Source organism: Chiroxiphia lanceolata, chromosome 7 (genome assembly GCF_009829145.1).
Source record: "Chiroxiphia lanceolata isolate bChiLan1 chromosome 7, bChiLan1.pri, whole genome shotgun sequence".
NCBI classification, from domain to species: domain Eukaryota; kingdom Metazoa; phylum Chordata; class Aves; order Passeriformes; family Pipridae; genus Chiroxiphia; species Chiroxiphia lanceolata.
In genome coordinates this window covers 10,889,972-10,904,135 of record NC_045643.1, presented here as the reverse complement: position 1 = coordinate 10,904,135, position 14,164 = coordinate 10,889,972, and the positions used below count along the sequence as shown (strand labels likewise).

General features: G+C 41.2%; 1 protein-coding gene across 1 annotated transcript in view; it reads right to left on the bottom strand.

Moving 5' to 3' along the window:
* Nucleotides 1-14,164, bottom strand: part of PLCL1 (phospholipase C like 1 (inactive)) — a 195,687-nt gene that overhangs the window by 25,248 nt on the left and 156,275 nt on the right. Inside the window, exons 4-5 of the mRNA XM_032693451.1 lie at nucleotides 4,181-4,256; nucleotides 263-372 (exon numbers count right to left, since the gene is read on the bottom strand). Coding sequence (XP_032549342.1) covers nucleotides 263-372; nucleotides 4,181-4,256 — 186 coding nt within the window. The remainder of the gene's footprint in view (nucleotides 1-262; nucleotides 373-4,180; nucleotides 4,257-14,164) is intronic.

Sequence of the window (14,164 nt, the reverse complement as noted above, 5' to 3'; positions counted from 1 at the left end):
GAAAGCCAGGTCCCTGAGCATACAAACCACAAGCTGTCTTTTCTGTTGAGGCTTAGACAAATTCCCTTCCACAGCTTCCAAATCAGAGGTGTAATTAGGTATATTTGATAAATATCAACAAGTGAGGGTAATTCATACATCCCATTAAAAAAAGAACATGTTGTTTCAGTATTAGTAAAACAGTACAAACAGATGAGCTAAAAGAGCAAAGGTTTGCTTTTAAGGTTAATAGGAGACATGAGGTGGTGCTTTATGTGCTTACCTTCAGCACTGTGATATTCCATGCAAAACTCTCAATGGCTTTGCTTAATTTTCTTCCTTTCAAACCTTCCTTTGTCCCAAGGTTATGAAGCTCTTCATGGAATTCCATTCCTACAAATACAGATTGCACCATTAACCAATGCATGATTGATCTTCCCCATAAAACACTGAGTGAGCATTTTCAGTCTTGCAGCTGGTACTTCCTACAACCTCTTTCTGTGCTTCCCTTTCCTTTTATGACTCCATCCTGAGAGAGCATCTTCCAGAATAAAAGTGTCATGTGCAATCTTGAGGTTGTGCTTCCACTTTGCATGTGACTCTCTGCCAGTGCTGGGGTCCCACACAGGCACAACAAGCCTGGTTCCCTCTCACACTGCCTGCAGTCTGCGTTGCTGCAATACTGCAGCAAAAGGCAGTGGCTGGCAGCTCTCCTTGCACAGATGATTTTGCCCCTTGGAAGGCTCTCTGACAGACATGGAAGATACCTGTTCAGCACAGCAAATACAGACTCCAATGCACATCTCCTCATTAATCTTAATCGCAGTCATACAGAAAAGCCTTTGTACTTCACAATGACAAATTATGTCAGAAACACATAAATCTAATCACAGGACTGCTATTCCTGCAGTGCAGAAAACTGAGACTTCCAACCACACACCCCTGTTACATTTCATTGCTACTTTCTGGGGCAAACGCCTGCAAACCTGTTGCTGGATACAGGAATTCAGGAAATCTGGGAGGGGATTAAAAACCTTAAACTATCAAACTGGTCCACCAATTTCACAAGATTTGCACAGTGTATGCAAATATTTCTCAGAGTCTGGTGTGGATTGAGAGACAAAATGGAGAGAGAGCTGTTTGTGTTCCCCTAATTTGTACCTTACAAAGGCCAAATTGGCACCAAATCACCACAAAGCATCAGAAGCCCAACCTGGCTGAACAAACCAAGCTCCATCTCCAGTTGTTTCATAGCTCCCCCTCCCCTACTATTTTAAGGTAAATGTCACCCACAAATTCAAGCTTCGCTGAAATTACATCAAAGAAATGCCTGTTGAGAGAACATCTGCCCGGTGTAGATGCAAAGGGTTGCTTAGCAGGTTGCTGAAGGACAGTCCAAAGCAGGCTTGCACTCAGCAGAGCTTGCCCAAAGCACTCCTGGAAGACTAACAATAAGTTTTTTCTTGCCTTATGGCGACTCCAGGAGCTCAGTAACACTGAGGCAGTTCAGCCCCACACAATGCAAGATTTCTCTACTGTTTATATTCCAAAACTTCACCCACTCACAGGTTTTGCCTGTAAAGGATAAGAGAGTTCCTGCAGTACATCCTTTGGAAAACAGTCTAAATAACTGCACCCTAAGCAAGATTTCCTTTCAGGTGTGCCCTGTGCCAACTGAATTACAAATCATTTCACTTCAATTAGTGAAAGAAAACCTTTGAATGACTCGCTTTGTCCTGGAAGAAAAAACATGAAGGCTAAGGGATCTTAGCTCCATGCAGGCAGCCCTGCCTTTATGCAGCATCCTTTTAGGTATTTCTCCCTCTGGACCTCACTTCTCCACCTCTGACTTGGAGACAGTGCTGCCTCGGAGAGAGGGAGCCACAAACATTTGTTAGGCTGTGGGCAGCAGCATCAGGGAAAGCTGCTGCTGACCCCTGTGCGTTGGGCTGAGCCTGCACATTTAAAAAAAACCCAACAAAATCAGCCACCTGAAAAACCATCTGGGAGAGTGGGCAGGACCCTGAAGCACAGGGAACCCCGACCAAAACAGGCTATGATGTGAAGCAGAGGTCTGGTAGGAACACATGTTCAAAGGGAGCAGAACTGGGGTGAGGTGAAGGACTATGTCACAGGCAATTGTACCTCTGACACTTGTCAATTTTGAGTGCTTCATCTTGCTACATTGAAAATGTTATATAACAATTTGCCTGGATAACACTTGCAACAAACTAATTGGCAATTGAGTGCAGGGAAGGATATTCTCTCTCCTAATCCTTTCCTCTGTCTAAATCCTCAGGCTTCAGAGAAGCACTTTGTATCTCTCCAGCTGTCTTCTCAATTAGAAACAATATTTTAAGTCTAACAAAGCAAAACAAATGAAAATACAAGTGGATACAGCAGCAAAGAGAAAAACTTGAAAAAATTCGTCTTTTTCCAGAGGGAGGGAAGGAGAAGAGAACTGCATGGAACTCTGGACATCAGCGTGGTGGCACAGTACTGCATCATGCTCTCTGTACACATCTCCAGCCCCTTGCTCACAAAGACACCAAAAGCGCCCAAGCAAGGGTTGTGGGTTCTTCTCTTTTGTGCACAGAGCAAGCTGGGCAGAAAGGTGTCTGATGCTGCTGAGGGCCTGCATGGTGTAAAGTATTGCTCTGAAATTACACCACCTGGGGAGACTCTCCTGGTCCTGCATCTTCTCATTACTGTCCCATTCCTTAACCCTCTGCACACAATGAAGGCCTTGGGCTGAGGAATCTTATGCTGCTTATGGGGATAAACAGAACCCAAGGCATGAGGCAATGATGAGGCCCAAGAAATCCAGTGAGAAACCACCACTTGCCTCTCCTCCCTTTGCTACCATGGTGCCAGCATGACTAAAGAGTAAAGACTGGGTTCCACCCAAATATCAGTTAAATACTATTGTTGAAACAGTTTCTGAATTCCTTCTAATTAAAAAGAGGAATTAAAATATTTACTGCAAAACAGCTGTTTCATTCATTATTTACATTTAGTAGAAGCAAATGGCTGTAGCCTGCATCACTTGCCAAATCCAAAGATGGCTATCAGAAACAATAGTATTTATGATTGTTGTGGTCCCAGAAGACCAGGACTAAGAACACAAATTAAATGCAGTCACAAGTGTTTGCGCTACTGACCTTCAAGGCTTGTTATAGGTTAGGAAAGGTACAGCTGTACAACTAAATCAACTGAAAATAAATTTAATTTCTGCAATGAAAACTCCTGATGGAAATACACTGTGTGTATTTATTCAGTATGGTTTCTGACACATGAAAGCTGATGGATTTAGTTGTGGAGGATTACCACTGCCAAATGTGGGCTCTTATCTCTCCAATAGGGCTTATTCTTGTGCATGAGTGGAAACTACAGGAGACATCTCCCAGTTCAAAATCTAGCCTGCTATCCTGAACGGTGATGAAGAGAGGTTTGCATTAATAACCTGAACTGAGAAGCACAGATATGCTGGTGATTTCTACCATCCTGAAACAGGAGTGGGAACCTGTGGCAGAGTAGACAGCACACAAGTGGCCACTTCTGAAACCACCTCTTCCACTTCTACTGGTGCATACTAGGCAAAGCCCTCATTCAGACAAAGACATCAGTATAACACACCAGCAATGTAAGATCTACTTCACACCTACTTACAGTGGTTTGTGCCCATACACCTGACAAACATAATGAAGAGCCACACAGATTCGCTGTGATACAACAGAATTACATTGGCTCAAGTTTACAAGGTGTAAACCAAACCTAAACAGCAAAAGAAAGGAAAGGCAGGCAACACAGCTTGTTCCTGAGGTTATCAAAACCTCTTGCCTCCTCTGTGTTCAAGGGAACAGCTGGGGTAGAGAATGGCACTCAGTAAAGGTAGGATGCCTTCTCACCCCCTCTTTTTAATTGAATGCCTTTCTAGTTCATTTGACTAATTTAAATGCTGTCAGACATTTCAGAGCTACAGAGCAGATGGAGAAATAGCTTTTAAGGTGAAAGCTGAATATTTTTCCCTCTTCCCACGCCTGCATTGCTACTGGAAGATGAACTTCAGGAGGGTGGAATATGCCAGAGAAAGACTGGAATGCTCACTTACATACCAGGGAACAAATGCTACATTAGTGACAAAGTGTAAGTAAATTGTTTCCCATCTTTCATCCAGAATTGCACAATAAAGATGGATTACCTGCTTTCTGGCACTGAACAATCTTGTCATGAGTGATGTCTGCTGTCTCAATAAGAACCCTGCTCTCTTGAATCATCTGTCAAAAAAAAAAAAAAAGAAAAAAATCAGTATTACAAGGGTCTCCTGCAACATCTACAGTGCAGAAAAGTACAAAGATTGAAACTTGGGAGGAGGTCTGCTCTGCAAGTAACACTATGAAGACTGGATCCTTCCTTCCTTCTTCCTATCAAAGCTCCGAGATCTGTATCAAGATAAGCGTCAGCTGCTCAGAAAACTTTTTGCTCCAAAAGTTAAAGAACAGCTGTTTTATATCAGTGAAACACCACTGCAAATAACATGAAGGAAATACAAGTGATTTCAGAAGAAAGTAAAGTTAGCAGACAAAATTAATTCTATGTGAAATTAAGCCCTTTCTAATTAGTACTTTTTGTGAAGCAAAAGGAGAAATAAGTACAGTCTTTGACATAAGTGGTTATTAAAAATCTTACCAAGTCATGAATAGAGTTGATCTCAAGAGGTATTTAAGCCTGTGCTGAACTTTATGCCCTACAACAGTTCAGACAGCTACATTATTTCTTGAGTTTCTCTTTGGAGAAATTCAGATCCAAATCTTACCTTATCCTCAATATTTCTGTTGAAGTTTAATGGAAAAGGGAAAAAAAACCCCAAAACAAACCAAAAGAGGCAGTTTCAACAAGCCTACTCAGAAGTTTTAGGAGATGTCCATACTTACACATCTGCCCAGAGCAGTCCATTATCAGCAAACAAATGAAGGGTCCACTATGTGACAAGTTTCCTGAGCTTTCCTGCTTGCAAATACTAATCTCCTTCGATGAAAACAAGCTTCCAAAACCCCTCAGAAGCCCAGGCAAGCAAGAAAATTGGTGGTACATACATCTGTTACAGAAAGCAAGAACATGCTGTATAACAAACTGTGGCTGAGAATAATCTCCCCCTCCTGGGATGTACACCACAAACCTCAATCAAATCCAAACAGCATGAGAGTGGTGCCAATTAGAAATGAAGCAAACTGAATACTGTGCCTAATGTTACAGCCTGAAATTACAGAAGCCGCCATCTGAAAGCTTTGCCAAAATGCTGCAACTGCTAAAAGCCTTCCTACTTTCAAACAGACCAAACATGAAAACACAACCGGTACGTTTCGATGGTTTTAGTGGAAGACAGCGTAACAGTATTGAATTAACACTTGCAAATTAGCACTCATTGTTTTAATTAGACACAGGGGAGGAGAGATGCTTCCACTTGTCACACCCAAACTCCCAAATTCTGGAGAAATTTAGATCCAAATTTTTTCCTCCTCGTGCCACCTTTATTTCTTATTAAATGCATTAAGACAGGCTGCATTTAATAAAAGTACCTATGCCTTCGCTTTGATATAAAGAACACATGGAAAACAAAACCCATTATCAGCTTCACAGGAGAGTGAAAAAAGCATGATACACCTACAGAGTGCAAAATTGGTTTTTAACAGAACATGCCCAGTGGATATGCCTGAGATTGAAATTACTTTTGATAGTATCCTTTGCCTTTCATTCTTATTACTTGCTTGTTCATGCATCATGTTGATTTTTTTCCTCTTTGATATTTTCACCTGTCATCTAGAAAGAAATGACAATTTCTCCCCACACTCTGGCTTTTCTATGCCACAGCACATTGTTGTTTTGTGCTGAAGGAGCCATTCAGCTGGCAACTGCAAATGCTGAAGTTGGTCTGAGCAGTAAAGACAGTGAGAGCCCCAGAAAACCTGCAAGTCACTACAGAGGCAGCCAGAGGCCAAACATGCATCTCTTGCACATGCAGACATGGGTTTGTGAGCCAGTGCTGGCACTGCCCAGTCCAGCCAGGTGTTACCAGCATCTCCATGGCTGCTGTATTCCATGTATCTGTCCTCCTGGGCTTGGGTCCCCACTGGGTCTGTGCCTGCACCCAGCAGCAAGGTGTGCCTTGTGAGGTCAACTGCACCTAAGCTGGTACAGGATATCCAAAGTGCCAGACTTTCCTGTGCTCAGATCCCTAAAGCAGAATGTCACTTGTGAGAGTTTTTTATATATACGTACACACACATATATATGGCCACAGGAATTATCCTATCACAGACAAAAAAAGCAAGCTTGAGAATCATGCTACTATTGGACCCACTCCTGGGAGTTTCTGGCATGCCTGTTTTAGGATTCTCAGGCGTGAAGGTATTATATTCATTTTTTAACAGAAAAGTGGCACTAGGATGTCAATTATCCCTTATTGCAGAGTAGGTAGAGCAGCCCTCCACTCCTTTGATGCTGACATCAAAGTCATACTGCTCTCAGATCAGCAAGAACAAACAATTAAAACCAGATCATACAGTAGAATTTAACCTGTTCCTGTCTTCCTGCTCAGCAGTAATCTTCACAAAAATAAGCAGCTTTTGTAGCTTTTGTCCCATGACAAATCCTAAAAGTGGTTTCAGAATTCCTCAGCTCAGTGACTGGTGTTAGGGGACAGCCTTAGCGACCAACTGGCACCTCCTCTCACACATTCCTCTAAGAAATAATGCACTAGGTAGAAAAAATACACCCTGGGCCAGTTACGATATATGATTTTGGCTGGCCTATGATATCTTCACCACCTGTGATAACACAGCGTGCAGGACCCAGTATCTCTACATGACAGGCCAGACTCTGCTCCCAGCAAGAGCTGCATGTTCAGTGGGCACAAGATCCTGCTTCCCAATGCTGCCATAAAAAATCATAACAATAGGCTGGTGCAAGGACAAAGCCTGGGTGGTCACTGTGAAGGACCAGAGACTGAATCATATAGACAAGAGTACAACAGGCAAGTAACTCCCACCCAGGAATAAAGTTATAGCATAGGGTCATGGCATTTGGATACAGTTATTTCTTGTCACTGGTTGTGAAATGAGTCCATGGTTTCCCAGTCTGAATCATCCCTTGCTTTTCCAGCTGTCGTCACATCCCAAACCCTGCTTGGAGATGTCACCTGCTTCTTGTAAAGTAGGTGACAAAAACCAGAAGCCCTAAAAACAAGACGGAAGGCAGTGAGATTTTCTGCTGAGAAGGTGACTCCATAAATCACATGACAGCCTGAGATTTTCTAGCTCAGCTTTGCCAGTAATGTTTCAAACCCCACCAACCTGCCTCAAAAGTGGAGAGCAAGTTTTCTGATGTTTCCAGCATGAATTTCCATGCACCTTTACTCTGCTCAGACCTGCACTGAGCACTGCAGGCAGCTGTTTCATCTGGCTGGAGCCCATCAGGCTGCTGTTTAATGTCAGCTCCTGAGCAGCAACTCGCTTCTGTGAGTGACTCACAGAGAGACAGAGATGTCCTGCTCCCTCAGAAAACTCGTGTTCCACCAGAGTGTGTTAACTCCTGAACATTGAGCTTCAAGGGATTGACCTCCATATACTGAAAAGCAACCTTTAGAGGATGGATGCTGATGTCTGGGTCCATTTGGACTCAGGAAAGAAATTTTTAACAGCTGCTAAAGCTGGCAGGATTGCTTAAGACAACTTGCATTTCCCATGTCAGAAAGAAGGTGATAAATTTCACAGAGTGATGTGCTTAATGTAACCATAGGGGTGAAAAATTGGACAAAAATAAGAGTGAAAGCACACAAAATCTGATTGTGTAGGTATAATATTCAGTAATTATATTCAATAATATATCTAATAATATAGGTATAAAAATTCAGTCCCTATAGCATAGGGATTGAAAAAGCTACCTTGCTGACCAGAAGAGTATGCAGAAGATTGAATGGGAGAAACCACTACATACCTTGACATCATCTGGGGTCCTGCTAATTTCAGTACTGGGCCCTGCATCCCAAGGGCTGAGACCCGCAGGGTTCCTCTTAGAGCTCTGTGGGGACCAGGGACACCCACTCCTCGCTTCAGGGACTGCTGTCACGTTTCCATGGGAGCATGGACACAAAGATTTTTGTGAGTCCTGGAGGTGCTAACCCCCTCCTGGAGAGGCTGCAGCACCAGAAACACTCTCACAACAAGAAGTGAACAAGGGGCTGTTCAGACTGACAAAAGATGCACATGGCACAGGTCCCAGAACTAAATGTCACATTTAATAAACTAATGGGAATGAAGAATACAAGGCCTCATCTACATAGGTTAGTTTTTTTCTGCAAAATAGCTCATTTAATTTAATTGAATTTAAATATTATTATGCAATGCTGAAAGCAAGATGCATAAACTTGATTCATCACCATCTACCTGAAGCACCCTGTTATATTCATGCTCGATTCTCACAAAAGCAAGAGCTGCCACAAACCCAGGAGATCTCTCTTTATCCAGTATATGAGACCCAGAAAGTGCAACAGGCCACAAGCCGAAAATATAACTGACCTGTCTCACTTCAGTGTCTAAATATAGCATGGACTATCAAATTTAAAATCCCATTGCTTCATGCACAGAACAATGCTTTATTTTGTCACTTCTGTTAAGTGTTAATTACAAAGCTAAAAAAAATTTAAGTGAAATTTAATATATCTTAATGCTGAGGTCATCATATTACTCACACGAAATTAACAGGGTTATTTATTACCTGTATTAAAGGCAGTTTAATCATAGGATCAGTATAAACTGAACAAAAATGTTCTTTCTTTTTATTTTAATGAACTCCTGTGCTAAAGACCAATTTCTTCTTTTCATTACAAACTATTCTATAAAGTGAAAGGGAAAGAGGAAATTAACACAGCAGAGTCTCACCAAAAAAGGGAAAAAAAGACAGGAAAATCTTCTGGTGGCAAATTAAAGCACTGCTCCTGCTGGGAAGATAAATGATACAAAAGGGACATTTTAAGGAATCCTCTCATAAATATTCCAAAGGTTAGAACAGAAACTGACTGAACATCAAACTAAAAAGTAGCTTTCTCTTAGGTGTCTGCTCATGGCCATTGCCACAATCTTCTATGCCTTTCACTGACAATGTAGAATTTTTCCTGGGTAAGGGGTACTATATTGCGCCTCTATTGTGATAACAAAAAGCACAAACCAACCAACCAACCACAAAAACAAACAAACAAACAAAACCCAAGCCAAAGCAATCAATCAAAAATAAAAGAGGTTATGAAAATAAATCCAATTCAAAGAACAGCTGAAGTGCCAACTGAGCTCATGAAAATTTGAATTGGATTTCCTTTAGCATTGAATATTTGTTGCACACATTTGGGACAAGAAACATCCACGCAATCAATCACATGCCAGCAAGTTTTGTGAAAAAAAAAGGATGTGCATGTGGTGCCAGGACATGGGAAGAACGCTGTCCACTGGTCTGTCCACCACCTTGTCCCTGTCCCGATACATTTCAAGCCAGATTTCTGTATCTGAGCCTCTTCCTGCAACAGCCCAGTATGAGGAACAGCTGTCAAGGACAGTAACACGAGCTGGAAACATCTGAAATACCTTACTGACACAAATTACAGAAGGAAATGAATAAAATTCAGCCTAAGTTACAATTTCATGTTTTCAGTTACAAATATTTCTGGGGAAATACAGAGTCAGTGTTGCAGGATGTGTCCTGTGCATGAAGACCAGTCCAGAAGAGGAGCAATGGAGGAACAGGGGGGAGAGGTCAGCTTTCAATATGCTTGTGCTAAAACAGAGTAACGAAAGTACCCAATTGGATCTTAAATTTGCAAGAAAAGTTCTGATCTGACTGTTTTCAGGTTCTGTTTTAGAAATGACTAAGGGACCTGGGCTATCAGAGAGAAACTGTGAGAGTGGTGGGTAAATAAGAGAATTATAAGAAGTAGGAAAGAAACAAGACTTTCCTTAATAAGAAATGGAAAAAGAAACAGCCTTTCCCAGTTTATGTCCAATTTTGGGCGGAAAACTCTTTAAAATAAATAAAAATTCAAGACAATGTCCATGTATTGGACTGTGTTTGACGTCAGTGCCTTATGACACTTCCCTGGCAGTGGATGCTCTGCTCTGCAATAGCCCTGTCTTCAGCTGCTTAGAGAATTGTGAAAAATGTTCCTTTGGGGATGACTCTGTCCCAGCTGAGGTATGAATTTCAGTGGAAATGCTCACGAAAACCTATTTAGTCATTTTGCATTTACATAAACTGAGAAAAAGGACTTTCTCCTTGGGAATAAAGAGCTTTCACATCTGCATCAAGACAAAGAAACCCCAAAAAATGGAATATGAAAAGAACAGCAGACAAAGAGCAGCTCCTCTCCACACACGCCTCAGCAGACTTCTGCGAGCATGCATGGACCAATATCCCTGTCAACAAAAACACTGCCATTAAATTATTGACTTACTTCCCAGCAGCATCACAGATATTTCCTGTCCTCTCAAAAATCCCCAATCCATCCCCGTGCTGGCTGAAACATTCTTAACTATCTTACCACCTCCCAACAGCACCTATAGACACCCTGTCCTTCCATAACTGTCTGCTCCAACAGAGCAAGATCAGTTCCAGTAAAGAGGCTTGGATAAAAAGAAAAACATTAATGTCAACGTGAGATTATATAACAAATAGCTTCATTGTTCAACTTTTTTTACGCTTCTTGTTATTTATGATTTGAAAACTTGTAAAGATCCTTGAACATCTTATTTTAATTTTCTAGAAAAATTTCTGCATGCACATGAACAGGGTGGCTGGGTAAAACCAAGAAAATTTATTATCACTTGTTTATTGCTTTTGATTTTCAAATGATTTAATCATTTGATCTTGGAGGAAGAATAATGCTGAACCAATAACTGAAAAGCAAAGAGCACAAGCATCCCTGAGTTCATGCATGCTTGCATCTGCACATGAATATATCGTGCAGACACAGAAATCACAATCTGTTTCCAAACAATTCTCAACCAAAAAAAATTCTAACTTCACAGGATAACTGTTTGCAATGAATAATTCAACCATCTGCCAGGTCCAGCTGGGCCCCATCCCCTCTCTTCACATGGTGTATCTCCTTTTTTAGGTGTGATCACTGAACAGCACCATCAATTTGACAGGTTGTGAAGCACAGTGTGCATGCTGGCCACCTGAGTGACCACTGACAAGGGGGAGAGGGAGAGCCTTTCCTCATGGGAAAGGAAAGCTCTGAAGAACAACTCTGTAAGTGACACAGTACATTATCCTACGATGTATGTGTGGGAACCAGTGAACATGACCAGAGTCCAGTCATCACACTTTGTGTGTGGTATCAACCAAAGCTGTAAGTCAAAAAAAAAACCATTCTAAACTGTATTTCTGGTCATTGACACACTTTTGAAAAATGTTTTCTGTGTATTGTCATCACTCCACCTTATTTTCTTGGGTTTGGTAAATCCTATTCCCTTCTCTCCTCTGCAGAAACTCCCATACAACCCAGCACCATCAATGAAGCCTCTTCCTACACGAGACATGGTAACAGCAGAGTTCCACTAAACCACTGCAGTGCATCCATAAAAAGAGATAAACAGAGTCCTGAAAAATCATTCCAGTTCCTTAAACAAAGCACATTAAATTTTATTCTAATAAGGCCTCTCTCAAAAGAAAATAATGCAGCGCACAATGGTAAAATTAATTGCCCAGGAAAAAACAAACAAACTGCACAAACCAGTCTTTGTCTATCCTGCCTGACAAAGGCTGAGCAGGAAGGAACAGACAGTTAATTGTTTTCCAGATCACTGTGGCAGGTCTCCGAGCATTTGCACCTCCATTTCCCTGGACCGTCAGTCCTGCTCATGCCCCATTAAACACACAGGCAGAGTCTATACTTGCCATGGGAAAAAAAAAAAGAAAAAGGTAAGTTCAGCTGGCAACTTTCTCTAAGGGGAAAAAAGATTCTAACACATAGAACTGTTTTTATCAGAAATTATTTTCAAAGCACACCTTTTAAAGAATGTGACATTTGTATTGTTTTCAGAGGTGGTGAGGACAGGTTTGCCCAGCACTCAAGCTCCCCGTGCTGTGGAGCCCAGCGAGTGGGGCAGACATATAATTACAGACTCCCACTATGAGATTTAGGGTCAAACTTTTTCCCATTTTACTGTAAAAGGAATTAAGAAGTATAGCCCGCTCATACAAGAGACAGGCCAATATAAACAGATTTTATTTTATTTAAAAATCCTCTTAGACCTATTCATTCAAAAAGTACTTTGAAGTAAAAAGACATTTCTGAGGAATTAAAGGCAAGCAGCAAGCACTTGTGGATCCAGTTCCTTGATGTCATATTTATCAACAATATAAAAGGCTGAATCATAGTGTATCTTGAATATAAATAAATAAATAAGCTAAAATATTTTATATTGCTTTCCAGCAACATCTCCTTGTGCTCTCATTTGCACAAAAAATATAAATATTAAAAAGAAATACACCCTGGATTATACCAAGTCTATATATAGGAAGGAGGAGCCCCTTATCAACATTAAAATTGCAAACCCCTCCCCACACTGCGATTTCAAATATCCAGATGGATAGAGACAGTTCATTTTTTTAAAACATAGAAAAGGCTAAATAGATTTCAATATTCTGCCTCTAGCATTGTCTCAAAAGGCAAACATCCAAAATGCAGCAAAAACATTTATTAAATCTGGCTTTTGCTTTTTCAGAAGCAAATAGTTTTAGCAAAGTAAGAAGCAGTTGCAGTCAGACAAAGCAGGTAAAAATAAAGTATTTTGTTGGCATTACCAGAATTATAACTCAAATCAATCCTTACATAGGCAAGGCAGAACTCCCTTCTCTTTCACTGTTTTAGTGTTTGCACAGCCTCTTGACATTCAAGGTACATTTTCCCCCATCAGAGACAAATGTGAGAACAAACATTACTTAAAACAGTTATACAAGTGTTCCTGTCTACATCCAAAAGAGGCCTTTCACCTATTTAAATTGAAAAACTGTTTCTAAAGTACAAGGAGGCCTTGAAACGTCCCATGTGTACTCTTCAGTATATAATTACAAAGATAAGAGGTGACACATTCATTTTGGTAAGACTCCATTAAGCAGACCTCTAAAGACAGAAAAATCTCTTATTTATGTGGTATTTGCTCTTTCAGAAAGACACCATACCATGTAACAAATCTACCCCAAAAAAATTCAGTCTAAAATAAGGCAATCAACTGGATTTGCAAACCCTTGTTCTGGTATTGTTACAGCTGGTATTTTATTACCATAATGTAATCACTTTCAAGTAATACAAACTACTCTGGAAGGAACCCAAGGGTTATTTCAGGGTATTTTTAATATTTCTGTTTTAATCAACATCAGTGTCTCCCTCCTCACCACAAGCTGATTTTTCCCTTGAAAAGTGTGTTATAATAGCAAAAAAAAGAGATGAAAAGGAGGCAAGATTTGGCACATTGAATAGCTGGTCAAAGCTGTGATCACTCTTCACAACACTTCAGGTTCTCTGGAAGCAATTTGATATCCCCAACGTTATTCACCATTTTATTCCTTATGAACACAAGCTGCAGAAATAACACAGGCTGCAGAAATAACTGCTGTGCACTGAACAAGAGTTGTGATTTAGTCAATATTCAGTGCAATATTTAAGTCAGGCTTTGCAAAACTCTGCAGCTTGCTACCAGTTGTGCAGAGCACCTACAAAGGATGAGGAGCAAGGGGGCAGTGTTGTGGCCCGAGAGGCACCATGTGACAGCAACTTCTGCTGCTGGAAGTCACACACAGCTGCTGCTCAGTCACCCACAGAAGTGACATATGTCATACAACAAGCGGCAGCACTCATCTGGAATCATGCCAGTTTGTGTCTCTACATCTGCATAAAGTATTCCTGTACCATACTGACCTCTCCTTCCCCGTGCCAGAAAACAGGCATCTTTAAACTTCCCTTGCAACCTTGCCATGCCCTCCCCAAGAGCAACACTTGGTCTGACAGGGACACGGGCAGTACTTAACAGTGCTGCTGAAAAGTGTCGGGAAAGGGACGGCTCGGCTTTGCCTGGGAACTCCCATGCTGCAGCTCCCTATCTAATGGCCTTGTCCTCTCCTGCGGGGAGGCAAG